This window comes from Neophocaena asiaeorientalis, unplaced genomic scaffold, assembly GCF_003031525.2.
Source record: "Neophocaena asiaeorientalis asiaeorientalis breed wild unplaced genomic scaffold, Neophocaena_asiaeorientalis_V1.1 scaffold6, whole genome shotgun sequence".
In the NCBI taxonomy this organism is placed as follows: Eukaryota; Metazoa; Chordata; class Mammalia; order Artiodactyla; family Phocoenidae; genus Neophocaena; species Neophocaena asiaeorientalis.
The window spans coordinates 1,374,190-1,394,850 of record NW_020174424.1 but is presented as its reverse complement, the minus strand read 5'-3'; the positions used below and the strand labels follow the sequence as shown (position 1 = coordinate 1,394,850).

The window sequence follows — 20,661 nt, the reverse complement described above, 5'->3', positions numbered from 1 at the left end:
CGAAGCCCAATAATGCAAAGCCCAATAAAGCAATGTATGCCTATAGTGTATTTGAAAGACAACAAACTTGAGCTTCTTCTAATTAAACTTAGTCCTCTAGTCTCTAGAAGTTCAATCCAGCCACTGATCCAAATAATTTATTCTTTCAGTAGACATTTCCTGGGGTCTCACAAAACACCAGGCATGTGCTGAGCTGTGGGAATGAAAAGATGAAGAAGACAGTCCCGAAAGTCATGGTCTTGGTCAGTTTAGTAACAGAGAGAGATGCAAAGAGTGAAAATAACAAGTCTCCAAGTGCACTAGTACAGAATTACTAACAGTGCCAAGAGAAAGCAATGAAGTCTGGTCCCAGGCTTTCATAAACTGGAGGTGAAGAGGAAAGAGAAAAGAGGCTGTGATATGCAAATAAAACACCACAGTGCCCCCTTTCCGTATTTGCTCTGGATGCGGTAACATATAATGTTCCTGAGCTTTCTCTAACATTGTGCAGTTGAAATAACACAAGCTCCTGGATTTAGGCAACGCTGGGTACAAATCCCAGCTCTGTGGCTTACTAGCTGTGTGAGCTCTATAGGTACTTTCTCTGGACGCATCTTTGCCTTAAACATTTTCGCTGCGTAACTAATTGGCCGTACGTAAGGCAAGGCAATTTGCTGTAAAAGATAAAATAACCGGTTGACAGTTGGTCTCATTTCTCCATGGATGCAGTACTCCCATTTTTATATCACATAAATCTTAGCCCTCATAATGGTCTACACAGTGGCACAGAGTTGAACCTGCATTTCCCATAGAACTCTGCAACAGCTATTGACAGACAGGTGACAATATGTCAAGAAATAAAACGATCCTGTTTTTCTTTCTTCTTAATGAAGGAAGAAATTTTAGCAAAAAAGAAAAAGTACAATGCTGAATGAGGAGACGAATCAATAAGGAAAAAACATTTATACTATGAACAAAAACTTCAAAGATAAGTGCTTAGGTACAACCCACAAAATAAAATCAGAAAGTCTTTTTATTTTTGTTATTCATTTAATTTTTTATTCACTTTCACTATTACATCTTTGAAGGCAAAATTGCCTTATGGCTAATTAGTTACGTGGCAAAAATGCTTGTGGCAAAGATGTTTACAGCAAAGATGCTTATGGTGGAAATACCAGACATGAGCTGTATGGTGCTGGGTCGGTTACTCCACCCTTCCTTGCTCTGGTTTCTACATGGGTAAGAAAGGCTTTTAAGACCTAACATATGACAGATGGTGGTTGTGAGGGTTAAGTGTAAAGGCCCCATTACAGAATCCGGAATACAACATAACCTCGGTAAACAACCCTTTCCCCTCCCTGCTGGGGGTCTGGTTCTCCTACCAGCATTAGGTGTTCACTGTATCTGCAAGAAAACCTATTGTGATATAATCAGATATAAGATGAAAATATGCAATTTCATTACATCTGTGGCTAAATACACCGAGTACAGGCATTATCAGAACGCTGCAGAATTAATCGACATGGCCAAGGCTTGTATACTAACCTTTAATGCCAACTCTGCTGCTAACCTTGGCCTGGGTGTCAGTGCACCATGTGTGTGGCACGGCACAATTAACTTTCTACACAGTTGAGCCCTAGGCACACTATATAGCCTCCCATCAGTTGGCAACTGCTCTGAGACAGTATATAGGAAACATTTTTAAAAACCGGCCAAATTTAAAGTGATTTTTCTGAAATACTTTAATTCACTCAAATCATGCCAGCCCTACAGACACAGGCAGCAGCTCAACTTGCATTCAGAATGAAAATCATTGGCTTTAATCACCTTTAGCTAAGTTTTCCAATCTTATGGACAGCTCATTATGAATTTAGATTTGGGGAGGCCTGCAAATAAACCTTAAAGACTTGCTTCCCCCATAGTCACTTGGAATCTGTTCAAATCTTCCCAAAAGGGACATGGCTGGACCTCCTGTTGCTCTGTTCCAAGTGCCCACCGTTCCCACCACCACCACCTGACATACAACACATTCACCCCTTACATTATTAGGTGCTATACTCAAACATCAGGAGTCATATGCCATGTCCCAACTTTTAAGACAATTACAGCCAAATTAGTAATGACAGAGGATTCTTTTAAACCTCCTGTCTGCCCCTGGCTAAGGAACGTGGCCACCATGAGCTAATCACAGAAGGGCGAAGAGCCAGGAGGAAACAGAAGGCAAGCGCCCCTGTAACAGCAGGAGGGGGTAGGTGAGTGCAAGGGATGGGGTAGGGTGGAAAGACAAAAGAGAACAAGAGAGAAAGAGAGGGCAAACCAGACTGGATTCCCAAGAGGAAGCCACAAAGCGCTTGCTTCTCAACAGTCTCAACTACGGTTCTCCTGATGGCAAATTGAGATACAAGACCCAGAAAACCCCACGGCCAGGGCCATAAGGAAGAGGCCCTAGAAAGGAGTCACATCACTTATGTATTCCAGCTTATGGCTCCCTACCTAAGATAATGAACAACTTAACTAATAACAGAATCAACTGCCCCAAACAGCCCACATGAAAGGGAACCAGGCACTGACAGACCCTCTCGTTTAATCCCCAGAATGACCCCATAAATAGGAGTCATCTCCCCTTTACAGAAGAGGCATCTGGGAAAGTTAAAATATTCACTAAGGGTAACGGAGCTTGAGCCAGGACATGAACCAGGTACATCTGATTTCCATCCTCAAATATGTTCAAGATCCATTGCCCCCTTACCCCTTCGCCTGCACTTAGGAAGTAACCAAGTATTACGTTTAACAGCAAACTCCTGTCCCCAGAAGCCACGCTGACCTCCTAAGGCTGCTCAGACTGCCCTGGCCCCAGCAGAGAGGGCTTTACCAAAGCCAGCACTGAGGGGATCCAGCCTTATTCCTCCCACCCTCTTGGCAGAAACAAGCTGTGTCCTCCTCAGAATCACCTGGGCAAATTTTAAATCTCTGTGGTTCGAAGATATTCACTGTGTGTTCTGACATCTCTCATGTGGTGCTTCAAAAGCCTGGGCTTCCAGAGGCACAGCGGGCCTGGCTCCCTGCTGAAGTAGGACACCTTTTCTCAGCCACTTCTGTCACATCGCTACGCAGCAGCCAGCCAAAGGCTCCGATGCTCTGAACTCAGATAGAGGTTTGGCATCTTTTTTGTATGCTGACATCCCTGTGAGCCCACATGGATCCTGCCCCCTTGGGGTTCCACAGGATGAAAGAGTTTTGCTCTAAACTGAGAAGCTGCTCTCCTTGCATCTCCTTGGATTTCTCCTCTCAAACACCAGAGCCACCTCTGCTAGGGAATATGCAACGGCCAGTGCATGGTTGTGACAGGGTACAGTCCTCCCTTGGTAACCATGGAGGATTGGTTCCAGGACCCCCACGGGTACCAAAATCCTCAGATGCTCAAGTCCCTTTTACAAAATGGTACAGTACAGTCAGCCCTCTGTATTTGCGGGATCCACAGATCCACAGATACAGAGGGACAACCGTACTATTTGTTGCTTCTCCTGTTACATCAACTTGACTTAACAGACAATTCAATGATGTTGAAGGTTGCTAACATTCACCACCCCCTTACTACGTGCAAGACATCTCTCTAAACTCTTTATATACGTTAACTCATTTAGTCTTCACAATGGCCCTATGAGGCAGGCACTATTCATATGCCCGTTCTCCGAATAAAGAAACTGAAGCGTAGGGTGGTCAAACAACTCTCCCAAACATCCCACATACATCTTTATGTTAGAGAGGAGACTCAAACTCACACTACCTGGCTCCTAGAGCTCACTACACCATAATGCTGCTGTAAACCATATGCTGAAACCATAAACGTCTCCCAATATTATGTGAGCATAACATGAGCTTCATATTTGCTTACGTGTGCTTTAATCTGCCAGAAACACTAGGTGAATGCAGAAAACTGTAATGAGTTGACCTAAGCAGTGCAGGAATACACAGAACACACACATACCACACACACACACACACACACACACACACACACACACACACACACACACACACACCTCGACATCTCCAAGCTACTTCAATTCACACATGTTGTGAGACACATCCACCTGTGTTACAACTGTCCCTCCCATTTCAGATCACCCTCCTTCCACCCCCTCACAGCAACTTATGAGCTGTAACCCTTCCAACACTGTTTTGGACTGAACTGTATTCCCGCTAAATCCATATGTTGAAGCCCTAACCCCTAATGTGACTGTATTTGGAAATAGGCCTTTAAGGAAGTAACTAAGGTTAAATGAGGTCATAAGAGTGGCATCTTATTCCAGTATGACTGGTGTCCTTATAAGAAGAGGAAGGGACACCAAGGATGAATGTGCAAGAGGAAAGACCATGTTACGACACAGGGAGAAGGGGACCACATGCAAACCAAGGAGAGAGGCCTCTGGAGAAATCAACTCTAACATTTTGATGATCTTGGACTTCCAGCCTCCAGAACTGTAAGAAATACATTTCTGTTGTGTAAGTCACCCAGTCTGTGGTATTTAGTTACGCAGCCCTAGCAAACTAATATACCAACACCAAATTACAAGCAGTCTTCAGATCCTTTTCAAGGTGTAAGTGCCATATTTATTAGTCTTTATGTATTTCTTAACCATTTAACATGTGTAGAACTGCGCTACCATTTTTATCAGGTTCCTACCTTTATTTAAAATGTGTCCCTGATGATGTTTCGAGTGTTGTGCCTCGACTCATTTTTCTCATAAGCCCTGTATTGTGCTGTTATGCTTTTTGGTGCAATTTTGCATAGTGTGGCAGTTTTTAGGAATGCATATGTCATGTTACAGCACAAGTGGCTGGACTGCCACTCAGGGGTAAATGATTTATAGATCCTGAAGATAAAGCATAAAACATCACGTTTCTACAGCCTTCTTCAGGCACCCTGAGGAGGCAGGTTCTATGAAAAGATATCTCAAGAAGGGCAGGCACCAAGCTCAGATACATAGCATGTATGTGTATTTGTGTGGGTACATCTATAGAATACAATACCATATAAGTAAAAAAAGTTATTAAAGTATTTATATCTGGGTGGTAGGCTTTGGAGTGTTTTTTCCCCCAATTTTTTAATAAACATTACCTCTACATTTAAAAATTCTCTATAATCAAAGTTGATTGTAATGATTTTCATGATCCTGTTCCAAATCAGAAATAAATATCTTTTAACATAGACTAAACAACAATAAGAAATGGCATATAAATTCAAAAACTGGCAGACAAGCATTAAATAAGAACAGTAGGCCTTAATAAATTGTTATTCCTCCATATACTCTGTCCTTTTCATCACTAGCCATGTTGAATCAAATTACTGGAAAAATTACAGAGCCTTGAGAAATTTAGGATTTAAAGAAAACTGACCAGCAGTACCTCAGATACAGACACTAACCATGTTGAATAAAATTACTGGAAAAATTACAGAGCCTTGAGAAATTTAGGATTTAAAGAAAACTGACCAGCAGTACCTCAGATACAGACAGCTTGGCCAAAGCATGGCCTCTCTGATATTTTTAGCAAAAATCTGTTTTCCTTAATTAGCCAGTACACATGAATTAGAGGCCTAGCCATATGCCATCAAGGAATGTGAGAGGCTTGATCTAAATGGAAAACCTGAGTTCACTTTTCACAGATGGTAGGTGTGGAGCAGAAAGAGGGGAAAAGGTTTCAAAAGCTTACTCAAGGCAGAAGAGTAAAGGGTCTATAGTTCAATTCATCAATCTTCAAAATTTCTATAGTGAAAGTGATATTGTCTTAATAATACTAACAACTTCAAAGAGGGCCTGACTGAGCTAACAAAACAGCACAGCATCAAGGCACTGTGTCCCAGAAATATTAGATGGGCATACAGAACTGTTCTAGTGTTTCTATTATATAGTGACACTCTGAGCAATGGTGACTGTGCCTGGTACTATAAGACCATATTCTTTTTCTTGAAACTCTGACAGAACTGCTAATAGTATTGTAATCCTCAAGCAGGATTTAGCAAACTATGGCTGGCTGGCCACATCCAGCCTGCCATCTGTTTTCATATAGCCCATAAGTTAAAAACAGTTTTTAAATTTTTAAACGGTTGAAAAAAATTTTTTTAAGAATAATGCTTCAGGACACATGAAAATGATAAGTTCAAACTTCAACATCCATAATTAAAGTTTTATTGGAGCCCAGCCCCATACGTTTGCTTTGTCTCTGGCTGTTTTTGTTGAGACAATAGCTGAGTTGTAATTGTGACAAGGTTCATGTGGCTGAAAATATTTCTTTTCTGGCCATTTACAGGAAAAGTTTGCTGCTCCCTGCTCCAAAGTTAAAACTGACCTCGATACAAGCCACAGATTTAAAACCATTTAAAATAGTCAAGAATAGTCTTGAACACCAAGACATTCACGGGCTCGACCAAATTTGAACAATAACTAGATGTGTAACTACATACCTTAAAAGTTGTTCATCGATCCAAGGACTGTTGTGTATTAATGGGAAATAATCACCATCACAACAGTAACAAAAGAACTCAGTCCTGTACTTTTCAAGAACTAAGAGGTTGTCCTTCAATTTTATGATTCATTTTTTCCAGACTCAGGATCAGCATCAATGAGTTGCTTATCATATATCCCAGTACTAAAAAAATGAAGATGCCATTTCTCTAGAAGATAAGACAATACTTTCTTATTCTCCCCTTCAAAAACTACATCGATCTTCAGGAGAACTTTGGTGGTAAACTTTATAAATGACGTCATGATCTGATGGAAAAAAATAATCAAAGCTGAATTTTCTCTTTGGCAAAATTTCACCCATCATCAGACTGTAGAATACATGGAAGATTCTAAAACAGTTTACAATAATTCAGTTGGGTTTTTTTTGCAAACAGGTGGCGGGGTTTTAAAAACTTGTTGAATATATTCACCACACAATTTCCTGAGATCAAAGACCTAAACAGCCCTATTCCCTCTCCCCACCCCCATCAATTATTAGGCTCCACTTTCTTACTGAGGTCATAAGACAGCATTGCTGACTTGTCCAAGTAAAACTGCTACCAAATAAAAATAGTGACTGAGTTGGTGGCATGAGGGTAACTAGTTAAGCCACTCTTTCCTCTTTGCTGAGTTATCCTTACTTCAGTGGAATCACAAATTAAGAATGTCACAGAGGGGCTCCTTTGCAGAAATAAAGTCACAATTCCAAAAGGGTCCCAGATTTCGGTCAATCTGCTGCCACTGAACAGAGCATCCAACTATGGCAGCATGTGGGGTAGTTTTAATCAGCATCAACTCTAAAATGGAATTCCTAAAGAGAAGACAATCTCGGGCCCTCATCTTACAATAAGAGTCCACATGGAGCAAACTGCAACCCAAATAAATTACAGTTGACCCTTGAATGACATGGGTTTGAACTGCGCAGGTCCACTTTCATGCAGAATTTTTTTCAACAGCAAATACTAAAGTACTGCCCTATCCAAGGTTGGGTGTATCTGCAAATGCAGAACCATGGATGCAGAAGAACCACAGATATGGAGGACAAAAGGAAAATCACACAAGGATTTTCGACTGTTTGGAGGGTCGGCCCCTGACCCCTGCTGCTGTTCAGAGGTCGACTGTAGTACCAACCTGTGGAGTGTGAATACTCCTTGCCCTATACTTTCAGGTTAACAGATGAGAGATTTATCTGTCCAGTCAATTGGAGACTGAGCAAATGAAAGCCATATATAATATGTACTCCTGATGCGTGCTATTAAATGTACTGCACAATATTCAAAGATGATAAGTACAGGTGCCCTCAATGAGAGAGAAGCCACTTATTCTGAAAACTTTATTTTTTATTGAAAATATTATTTATTTTTATATTTTCTTGATGCAGTTGTTGGAGGAGTAAAGCCAAGCTTTAGTAGCATCAAACTGTGATCCCCCAGCTAAATGGCTCCCACTTAGAACCAGTTTCTCCTAAAATGTCTCACATGCTATCTCTTTTTTACAAATCCTTCACTCCCTCTTGAAAATCTCTATTTCAGTTGCCAATAAGGATTTAAATGCTTCTGGAAGAAACATTCATCAAAACTAACACAGCTGTTGATGACTGACATCAGGCATGAAGGAAAAAAAAAAATCACATCCATGTTTCAACACACTACTTGCTGAACAATTTCTACTTGGTCCATTTGTATTAAATGGGTGTGCCAAAAATTGGACACGCCAGCAGATGGCTACCAGCACTGTTTGGCATGCCTACTGGTGCTGTTCTACACTGCCAAAAGACGAACTACAACTCCCCTGAAGGGATTCTATAGTTTCTAAAATAGTAACTTATGTAACAGAAAAACTATAGAATCTTTTCATCTGGGCTCTAGATCTACAGCCCCAGATTTGTGCTGTCCTCCTTTCTAATTTGATTTTTAGTACTTCTGAACAGCAGTCATCTCCTTTCAGAGATTAGTGGTTCTTTTTTTTTTTTTTTGAATTGGTTTATTTAAATTTTACAGAAACCTGATTAGAGTTAAGTATGTAATTATAAGTCCAGTAACAATTCTACAAAAATGCACATACAATGCCAGAATTTCTTAAAAGTAACTAATATCATATTCTTGTTTTGCATTAAACATGTAAGACATGTCATATATTCCTTATGACAGATTAGTGCTTCTTAACCAGGCATGTGTTATCATATGTATTCAGGGTATTCCTTCCAAGGTAGGTATGTCCAGACCCCACTTGGGTCACCACACTGTATCAGACATCATGGGGTGAAGCTTAGGCATGTGCATTTTGAAAAGCACACCAGATGGTTGTAAAGGGCATCCCTGGTTAAAAACAACTTTTCCAGATCGTTTTTTATATTGACAAGCAAATAACTATGACATAAATAACTAGACCAATATAATTCTGCTTAATTCCTCAGGGTGTTGTCTAAATGTTCTCCTTTGCCATCTTAGAGTTGTAGAAAAATCATTAAGTTTTTTTTAATTTTATTTATTTGTTTTAGGCTGAGTTGGGTCTTTGTGGCTGGGCGTGGGCTTTCTTTAGTTCCGTCAAGCGGGGGCTACTCTTCATTGCGGTGCACGGGCTTCTCCCTGTGGTGGCTTCTCTTGTTGAGGAGCACAGGCTCTAGGCGCATGGGCTTCAGTAGTTGTGGCACACGGGCTCAGTAGTTGTGGCTCACGGGCTCTAGAGCGCAGGCTCAGTAGTTGTGGTGCACTAGTTGTGGGCTTAGTTGCTCCACGGCACGTGGGATCTTCCCGGAGCAGGGAACGAACCTGTGTCCCCTGCATTGGCAGGCAGATTCTTAATCACTGCGCCACCAGGGAAGCCCCAAATCATTAAGTTTTAAAGCAACAGATCATGGAGACAGTAGTATTTTAGGAAAATAATTTTTTTTTGTAGCAAATAAAATATCTATGAGTATGAGATAAAGAAGAGACCTGGGAGAGCAATTAGGATCGGGGCCATAGCAGTTGGCTTTACAAAGAACTAATGGAAGTCAGTGGCTAATTGGGTTGAGTTTCCAGCTGTAACAGAATAGAGGCATAAAAATAGGAGAAAAAGGGAAGTCAGGAGTAGAAGCAAATCAGAGTTGCCTGGGGGAGACAGCAGAATGATGGCTCAAAAGAAACCTCTGCACTGGACACATGGCTTTGGAAGTTGGTGAGAGGAGAGAACTTCTACAGAGAGGGTGGAAGATAGGATGAAGAAAACAAAGGGTTAAGCTGGAGAAGTAGCCCATTAAAGACCCAGGGAAAATGTAGAATAAACCATGCAAACAAAGAAAGGCAAGAGTAAAACCTAGTGGCAACTCAGAAGCCAAGGAGGAAAAGAGTTTCAAAACAAAGTTCATGGGGCTCCCCCGGTGGTGCAGTGGTTAAGAATCTGCCTGCCAATGCAGGGAACACAGGTTCAAGCCCTGGTCCGGGAAGATCCCACATGCTGCAGAGGAACTAAGCCCGTGTGCCACAACTACTGAGCCTGCACTCTAGAGCCCGTGAGCCACAACTATTGAAGCCCGCGTGCCTAGAGCCCGTGCTCCACAACAAGAGAAGCCACGGCAGCGAGAAGCCCGCCCACCGCAACAAAGAGTAGCCCCCGCTCGCCACAGCTAGAGAAAGCCCGTGCCCAGCAACAAAGACCCAACACAGCCAAAAATAAATAAATAAATAAATTTATTAACCAAAAAAACAAAGTTCATCAACATAGTCTTCTGAAACAGAGAGGTCAAGGTCACCGGTATGGACTCAAGTTCTAGTCCCAGGAACCCTGCTGTGTGCCCTAGCACACAGCTGATCTTTCTCCTTTAATCTCTACTGCCTGTCCATACCAGCCGTACAGCACACATATACGTTTAGTTTTTTAAATCTATCATGGAATTTAAGAACTAAAATATCTACACATATGCAGATATTCTGTCACATCTCATACAAAGCTTCTTGAGGGAAAAAATCGCAATCGATACTTTATACACCGTCCACCCGCACTGTGCCTTCACATCACCATGCCTCCAGCTATCATTAGAAATAGTTTTAACTAAGTATTAACTATGACCATCCTGGTGATTGTGGTATGCAGATAAAGACCAGCTAAATTCAGGGAGAAGACACATACACCAGTACAGTGTCAAGCCTTGCTATTCAAAGTGTGGTCAATGGACCAGTGGCATCACCTGGGAACTTGTTAAAAATGCAATTTCAGCTGCTATACCAGACCAACTGAATCAGAATCTGAATTTTAACAAGATCCAGGTGACCGACTCCTATGCATACTGGCCTAGAAACTGGTGTCAACTCAGTACAGTACGCGAAGGGAGAGCACTGAGTTACCAAAGAAGTTAGTTAGAGGGGAAGATGGCACATGAGTTTCAGCGCACGGGCACGTGCTTAGATGCTACTTCGTCTGCTCAGACCTGCAGCTCAGCGTTGGAGCCCAGGCCCTTTGCATATGTGGCACAACCAGGCCAGGAAACAATTCCGGCTTTTGATCAGGAACCCAGATGCATAAATCCTTCTTCCATTAACTGCCCCTAAGTTCATTATAGGAAGAGCTTATGCAGATTCTATCTGCTAGGTTGTTTTTCCAGGCTTTATAAATATTCTGACCTCCTGAAGACCCTGTTTACGCTCCCCATACTTATCCAACCCTAGGATTTATGATATTATTCTGCGTCTCATTCGTTTCTCCCATAAAATTAGGTTCCCCTCTAGGCTTTAGATTGCAATTGCTAAAATACTTTTTCAGAATAATTGAAAGCTAAACCTGAAAATGCAACTTTAACCCCAAATGGAAAGAGCTACACTGACAGCATTGTTGTTCAAGTGACCAGGTGTCAGGGGAAAGTTCCCAAAGGAAAGAACCATTAGACAAAGGCACAGTCATATCTAAAAGGATGAAGACCAAACGGAGCAACAAGTCTCAAAGCAGAATCTTCCCTTCGTTGGGGATGCACTCGATGCTTCAATATTTCTTTCTCTAACTTTCCTACAGATATATGTATTGAGTGTCACTATTTCAAAATATCTCTGTGCTCAAAGAGTTCTCTGTGGGTCTTTTATTATTTATAACAGCTTTATTGACTTATAATTTACACACCATGAAGTTCACATTTCAGAAATGGAAGAGACTTTCATTCCATCCCCCACTTCAAGCAATGCTTCATTAAACTCACCCAGGAATATAATACAGCCATTTCTTAAAACTCCAGAAAGACAGGCCATCATCATGACCCTCCGATAATATATTCTAGTATCTCAGCTTTTATCAGTGGAAAGAACATCTTGACTAATCCCCCTCTATTAAAATGCAAACTATAAAAGTAATGGCATATGTTAAAGGTGGCTGATTGAAAATACCACGGTAGACCCTTGTAATCTGACTGCTGTGTTGAAACTCCACTAGGAAACAAACCTTGTTTACTGCATCCAAAGTGGAAATCACAAATTCCAACAAACTACTACCCCCCAGTTTTTCATGGGCTACTTTCTTCCACCAGATGGCATGCTTTTGGGGGGCTGCTGGAGCCTGCACTGAGCTGTTATTTTTCACCTCAGGGATGGGATGAGTAAGTTAGGCAGGTTTTTCTTTCAAAAAGAAAAACAGCAACTCACATGCTCTCACAGAACCTCTTCAGTGTGCTTGGCTTCTCCTGGTTGCGTCTTTGTCGGAACCAGCGTTGAATGCTGCGAACATCCCAGTCCAGCTGCTTGGAGAGGCCCTCCAATCTCTTTTCATCAGGATGCTATGAAACAAGGTACCAGGAAAATCATTTTCATCTTCACCATGAACAGATCTGCCCTTGTCTATATTGGAGATATTTGTTTTTCCTGTATTTTCTATCTGCTACTGAGATTTCTATATTGACCACTGAGGACCGAGGCCTTCCATCAGCAGCGTGAACGTAAACAACCACTTAGAACAAGAGAAGTGACTCATCATGAAACAACACTGAAAAACATGAATCTCACTCTAATGCTGGTACTTCTTACAGCAACAAAGGTTCGATGGAACAGTCAGCTGGCCGAGTTAGCTCCACCAGCCTTCAAGGAAAGGAGTTAGGTGAAGGTGAATTTGCAAAAAGACATCACTCAAATATTTCACTTTCTAATGAAAAAATGCTGTACCCATTATCACATATCAGGATAACGCAGGACAGAAAAAAAGCATGGAATAATCCCCAAATACCTCACCTTAGACTAAGGTATCAATTCCACTTACAAAGCATGTTTTCTCTTCAGTCTCCCTGGTTCTTCACACATTTCTCTTCTATTCCTTTCTTGGTCAGTCTTTTGACCAGAACTCCATCAAACTTTTTACAATGACTACGCATTACTTGAAGATGCAAACTTGGTAAAGTAGAAAGAGAAACTATCGATATTTACGCCTGCCATATGATGACATTACTCTGTCTCTCGCTCTCATTTCTATAACATTAGGAGATGACAGACATAGGTTCAACTCCTTGTTCCAATGAATTCTCTGAGCCTCAGTTTCCTTACCTGTTCCAAAGAAGCCTATTTATCCACCTAAACGGTGGAATGTAAAAATGTATGTAAATCTCAGTACATGTTAGTTCTGTCCCTCCTCTCTCTTCGGTGTCTTAGAAAGCATCCCGCCAACAATTACGTGAGGGCGACCTGCCGTACAACAAAACTAAACAGAGTTAGTTCTACTCCTTTATTTATTCTACCTTTGCTTTACAATTAAGGAGATGTTGATAATAATCAGAGGACAGAACCAAAAATGGGGTAGGGAAGGCAGGCCAAGCAGTTGTCAAGTCATAAGGGCGGAATGCACATGTGACTCCTTTTTAAAGCCTCTCAAGAAATTCAGTGTCAGACACACAGGAAACACAGCAAATGGCCTTAGTTTCATGACCGAGGTTATAAAATGTGCTGAGCTTGTGTCTGTAAAAGTTATTTGCGAACTTTCAGTGTGGCGTGTACTTTGAGGTGTTTTTCTTAGAAGTCACGACACCGTCTACACTCTCCTTCCGTGTCTCTCAATTAAAAATATGGAAGAGAGAAAATGCACAGCCTACACTATACCTTGGCTATACCATTTTCTTAAAGGAATTCATTTTTAATTTTCATTCATTTTCTAAGTCTATTCAATAGGTAAAGCATTCACATGGTTCACAAAATAAAAATTATCCCCAATTTCACCTTCCACTTTGTTCCTGTTCTCTCAGTTCCTACTCTCCCCTTCCTACCAGGTAACAGGCTATTCAATCTATTTCTTTCCAAAGTTATCTTACCAAATATAAACAAATTTGAATGTGCATTCTTATGTCTCCCCACCACCACCTTCACACAAATGGTTCTATTATTCTGGACTTTGGTTTTTTCACTTTACAATGTATCTTGGAACATTTCCACATCAAAATATTGGGAACGTCCTCCTTCTTTTGTAGAACCATTAAGGATATGCCATGATTTACTTATCCACTCCACTATTAATGCACACTTAGGTAGCTTCCAAACTTCTACTACTACAAACAATGCTGCAATAAATAACCTTATCATGAGTTATTTTATACACATATAGAGAGAGATAAGTTCCTATAAGTGAACATTGGAGATGAAAGGGTCCATGCATTTGCAATTTTTTTAGATATTGAAAAATTACTGTCACCAATGATTTTACCAATTCATACTCTCACAAGCAAGAGTACCCATTTCCCAAAGCCTCATCAACAGAGTATGTTATTGGATTTTTCCATTTTTTTCTAGCCTGATATATAAAAAGTAGTATCTCAGTATATCTTTAATTTGATTTCCTCTTCTTATGAAAGAAGGATATTTTCTTGTGTTTTAAAACCATCTGTATTTCCTCTTTAGAACAGTTTTTTCATATCTACTGCCCATATTTTTCTTGATCTGCTAGTAATTCGTTTATTGATTTGTAGAAGTTCTTCAGTTATTAGAGTGATCAAACCTATATCTGTACCATAAACTGCATAGTATGTACTAATGTGTCACTTGAGTTTTAGAATTAGCTTACGGTGCATTTTGCTTGTGTTTTTTACTTGCAGAAGTTTTTTTAAATCATGTTTGAATTTATCAATCTTTTCTGTTATACCTTCTGTATTTGTGGTCATAAGTAGAAAAGCATTCCCTACTCGGAAAATCCAAGAAATTCTCCTACATTTACAGCTTTGATTCTAATACATTTACAGTTTTGATTCTTAAATTCAATCTTTAGTACATTTGGAATATATCCTGGTATACAGTGGGAGGTATGAATCTAATTTTAATTCTTTCCAAATGGCTACCCAGATAGGCCAGTACCATCATTCATGTTTTCTCCATGAGAAATCAAATCTATTCTCCCACCGTTCTATTATTCATGTGCCAGTACATATGGTCAGGTTACTCAGAAATCCTTCTTTATTTTTCTATATTAACTTTAGAATTAGCTTGTCTAGTTTCAAAATAAACGGGAAAACAAGAAAACCTGTCAGTATTTATAATGAGATTATACCAAGTTCTTATACTAGCATAGGGTGACTTGATATCTTTAACTGAATTTGTCTTTTGTGTCCTTCATAATGTTTGAAAATTTTCCTCACATACCTTGCACATCCTTGTTACACTGATTCCTAGGGATATCATCTTTTTTGGTTTCTATTATAATTAAGAAATTTTCTTATATCTTCTAACTGCTTTTTGTATGTGTGTATGGTAACTAATTTTGTGCTAACATTTTGTAATGTTTATGGTAGTTTTTTACTTGATTCCCTTAATTTTCCAGGTATACAATCATGTAATAGGATATTACTAGAATGTAAGCTCTGTAAACAAAGGAACTTTTTTGTATCTTTTTTCACCAGTACCTAGAATATAGTTGGGACTTAATAAATACCTCTCGAATGCATGACTAAATTGTCACATAGCATAGCTTTACCTCCTCCTTTCTAATTTTTATGCCTTTATTTTCCTTTTATCTATTTGTTAATGAAATGTAAAACTTAGCACAATGTATAACAGTGTTTATAAGCATCCCTATCTGTTCCAGACTTTAGTAGGAATATCACAATGTTTTTCTCATTAAGAGGCCAGATTTGGAGCTGATATACAAGTATATTTATCATGTAAATGAAACCACCTATCCCTAGTCAGATTGTTTTATTTTAATCAAAATGATGTTAGATTTCAGAATCCATGGAGGTGATCATCTACTTTTTTTCTTTATGTCAATTAACATGGTGAATTACAAAAACAGATGTTTTTAATATTGAATACAGGGAAGGCCTTGCATTCCTAGAATAAGTCGTACTTGGTGATGATGATTAATTCTTTTAATATGCTGCAAAGTTCAGTTTGTGATTTTTTTATTTGGGACTTTTCATCAATATTAATAATCACAATTGGTCTCTAGTCTTATTTTTTAGTGAGATACTTATCAGACTTTGAGATTACATAAAAATAGAATCAATGATTTTCTTAATTTTCTATACTTCGGTAGAGTTTAAAATAGCATTTTATTATCTGCTCTTTAAGAGTGTTAGAATTTTCTTGTGATAACACACATATGTAGTTGGTAAATTATATTTTCCTAGAATAATTTTCATTTTATCCAAGTGTTTATATTTTATTTGCCATGTTAATAGTAATATATCCTTTTTATTTTCCTCAATTTATGTGATTGTTGATTATGTTGTTAATTGCTATGTTGTTAACTTGTGCTTTGTTTTTTCTTGATTGGGTTAGCTGACTTTCTGTTAAAAAAAAAAGTAAACAGTTACCTCTGGATTAATTTTCAATACTACAGTTTTACTAACTCAATTTCTATGTTTATCTTTATTAATTTCTTCCTTCTGTTTGCCTTCATTTATTTTGTTGTTGTTTTCCCAAGGTTTAAGTAAGTGGTTAAATATATATATATTTATATAAGTGGTTAAACTTATATATATAGGTTTTCATCTGAGCACTACCTTGGCATAGTACCATAGCATAGTAGTGCTTTCATCACTGTTTTCTAAATATTCTGAAATTTTATTTTTACACAAAAGTTGATTAAGAAAGCAAGAGTCTTTCTGTTTTCTGATTTCTCATATTAGTAAACTGTGCCTATTCTTAAAATGTATTACCATTTTTTATATAATAAAAGCTCAATTTTTAAAATATTTAACAGGCACTTGAAAAGAAAGTATAGTCTCTATATTCAGAATACAGGGTTCTAAATGTACCTGTCAGGAGCTTCCCTGACAGGGGCAGTGGTTAAGAATCTGCCTGTCTATGCAGGGGACATGGGTTGGAACCCTGGTCCAGGAAGATCCCACATGCCATGGAGCAACTAAGCCCGTGCACCACACTGAGCCTGCGCTCTAGAGCCCACAGCCACAACTACTGAGCCCGTGTGCCTCAACTACTGAAGCCCGTGCACCTAGAGCCTGTGCTCCGCAACAAGAGAAGCCACCGCAATAAGAAGCCTGCACACGACAATGAAGAGAAGCCCCCGCTCACCACAACTAGATAAAGCCTGCGTGCAGCAACATAGCCAAAAATAAATAAATGAAATTATTTTTTAAAAAATTTTTAAATTAAAAAAAAATAAATGTACCTGTCAGATCTTCCTCATTAATTATGCTTCTTAGAATTAATTGCTATAGTTTTATATTTTATATATTCTGCTTTATATTTTGACCTGTCATGACTGAGAGGTAAATTAAAATTTCTTACTATTAAATAATTTCTTCTTTCTTTTTTATAAGTATATGGATATGCTGGTATTCAATGCATATATATTCATAACCATTTTATCTTCATTATGAATTGTATCCTTTGGCAATAAAAAGCCAATTCTTCATTTCACTTCATCCTTTTGGTCTACTTTCTTTATTATTTATATTTGCCTGTATACCTTTACTCATACTCTTATTTTTAATATCTGAAGGGGTGTCTTATAAGCTATGTGACCCAAATCTGAATTATTTTTTTATTAGATGAGTTAAACCCATTTACATGCATTGATATAATTTATAAATCTGTTTATACTTACCTCACATTAATTATGTTTTCTGTTTTTATAATTTAATTTTCTTTTTAATTTTAACAAACCAAATATGGCTTATTTTCCTTTGTTTTTTGTGGGTAACTTTTATTCTAGTGGTTATCCATACATTCATAATACTCTTCTATTCATTTTCAGTCAATAAAAATTCCAAATGAGCAATATTTAAAACTAGCATATTTCCTCTTCCTTCCCCACCTACTATTAGTCAATAATTTTATCTCTCTTAGAGTTTACTCTTGTACTATTAAATATGCTTCTACCTCTATTACTCAGTTTGGCTGCTTAAACAGTTAAGCTTTGACTCCCAGCTACTAGAGCTTATGCAATTAGTGAATTTATTCTACCTCCAACCTTCCTTCCCTTGTCCTGCTCAGTTATTGTTACCTGTATCATTTCTACATTGTGAGAGCATATAATGCTTACATTCTGTTCTGTCATCCTAATCATCACATTTCTTTCTACCTTAGTTCTACAGTTTAAATGTATTCAAAACTTGCCAACATTCCCAGTAATCTCTTGGTCAGCTAAAATTAATGATTATAATAGTTTCTTCCAAAAAGGACTCATGGGGACAACTCCTCCAAATTTTTGCAAGTTCTAATCTTTTTGTCTTTAGCCTTTATACTATAAAAACAATTTACCTAAATATAAAATTCTTAGTTCCCATTTTCCTTGAAAATATTGGAAATGTTGTCCTATAGAATATTGCTACAGAGAAGACTAAAGCCATGCTGATATTTTCCTAGAGAAATGATTTCATTTTTTGCTTGGCTGCTCAAAGAATTATTTACTTTATATTTCAAGTCTATTTTTAATAATATAAGTCTTGGCATAAACCTTTTCGGGTCAACTTTTACTACATTTTTATTAACATATTAATATAAATCTCCATTTATTTTAGGAAATTTTTCTTGATATCTCTCTCAATACTTACTCTACTTTGCTTTTCCTTAAGAGATTCCAATTATACATATGCTAGCTCTGCTTGGTCTATATATCTAATTATTTTTAGCTCTTTTTCATTTCATTTATTTCAGCTTTATTATTTCTATCTCGCATGTTCCCCACTGAGATTTCTGCAGTGTCTAGTGTTTCCTGTGTTCTTTCCAATTTTTCTTCATTTCTGTGATAGCTTTAGTACTTTTTTCCTGAACCAACCAGCTAACATTGCATCTCTTCCTGTTGACCAACTGCTTTTTTCTTTAGGTCTTGTATTTCTTTTTTTGTGATCCTCCTTACAGAGTTATTGCTTTTTTTTAAATTTATGGTAAAATATTTGATGTCAACTTTCAGTTGCCCTGTGGCCTCATTTTTCCAGTGATAATTTTTGTTAGTAAGCGATGCTACGAATTCTTTTTCTTGTCTTTGATGCCGTGTGTTTCTTCTTTATTACCCAACATTGAGTGAGTTGGATTGTCTCGACCAGCTCCAAGGAGGGTGCTTTTGTAGTTTAGCTGCCTCCAAGGTACACTGCCTCTGGAAAATGTGCCATCCACAAGGTTTTCTGTGTACTTCTTCCACTTCCCTGAATTAAACTGAGTCTGGGAGAGCATCTGCCAGCCTTGCTCACCAGTTCCTGCACCTAGTGTTGCAAACAGTGATACAGCTTTGGTCTCACAATTAGGAGGTGTCATTTTTGCTGGCTTTCCTGAAATCTACCCCCACAGGGCCCTCCATCCACACTTCATGCTCATCCCTTCCTCCTACTTGGCTTCTGTCCAACCTCAACTGTTTTTGTTTAGCTTTTATATATATTTTGAAATCTAGAGATATAGATCTCTTAGTTTGCCAAAATTAAAGTTTGTGAGATTTTCCTTCTTTTTTTGTGTGTGTATATTTTTAGTGTTGTGTTTTATAATTTTTCTCCATAGTTTTTTTCATTTCTTAAGATTCCCAAGGGAAAAAGTGAATAATTCTGACTTATATAGACATTTTTATACCAGAAAAACCTAGGTTAATTTTAATAAACATAACCCAGACAAGGATGGAAAAGAAAAATAAAAAGCAATAGGCATAAGAGGAGAATGAGGAAAAACAAATTATAGGAAATCTGCATATAATTTTTAAAATACAATATAATATACCAAATGCAGATTATGATGTGATAATCTCGTAATTCTCTAGATCATGAAACCTAGTTTCAAAGCTGACATATATGTTTTTCCCTTAATGGCTCAAGAACTGATTTGATTGATTAGAAAATGAGGCTGTTGGGATTATAGATATAGTATGTGCCAAAAGACAGATATATAAATCAATAGATAAACTGATTGATTCATTGATTTATATCTATCTCATTCCGATAACTCTGGATATAGCCTGTTAAGAAACGTGAACTCAAAAATATTCACTCTAAAGAGAAACAGTCATTCCATTCATTTAAGTAAGTCTGACAACTCATAATTGCCGGTTCCTGGGACCATCACAAGGCTACTGAATCAGGATCTCTAGAAATAGGATGCAACAATCTACATTTACCTCTCAGGCACTCCTAATGTAAATTAAAGAATGGGAGCACCTGGCCCAAATAAATGCTCCCTCATTAACTAACCGACTTACAGCCCACAGCCACACTAGGAAGCAGCAGAGACAATGTTCCAACATACCAGGGGTCTGCAACCCCTGGGCCATGGACCAGTACCAGTCCACGGCCTGTTAGGAACTGGGCCGCACAGCAGGAGGTGAGCAGCAGGCACGAGTGAAGCTTCATCTGTATTTACAGCCGCTCCCAGTCACTCGCATTACTGCCTGAGCTCCTCCTCCTGTCAGATCAGCGGCAGCATTAGATTCTCGTAGTAGCGTGAACCCTACCGTGAACTGCACATGCAAGGGATCTAGGTTGCGTGCTCCTTATGAGAATCTAATGCCTGATGATCTGAGGTGGAGCTGAGGTGGAGCTGAGGCGGTGATGCGAGTGCTGGGGAGTGGCTGCAAATACAGATTAACATTAGCAGAGAGGTTTGACTGCACAGAGACCATAATAAATCAATTGCTTTCAGACTCATATCAAAACCCTATCAGTGAGTGGCAAGTGAAAACAAGCTCAGGGCTCCCACTGATTTTGCATTATGGTGAGTTGTATAATTATTTCATTATATATTACAATGTAATAATAATAGAAATAAAGTACACAATAAATGTAATGTGCTTGAATCATCCCAAA

General features: G+C 38.6%; 1 protein-coding gene across 3 annotated transcripts in view; it reads right to left on the bottom strand.

Moving 5' to 3' along the window:
• CERS6 (ceramide synthase 6) overlaps positions 1-20,661 on the bottom strand; it is a 311,390-nt gene that overhangs the window by 199,550 nt on the left and 91,179 nt on the right. For all 3 annotated transcript variants that reach the window (XM_024756640.1, XM_024756642.1, XM_024756641.1), the window contains exon 3: positions 12,092-12,222. In XM_024756640.1, the coding sequence (XP_024612408.1) occupies positions 12,092-12,222 (131 nt within the window). The remainder of the gene's footprint in view (positions 1-12,091; positions 12,223-20,661) is intronic.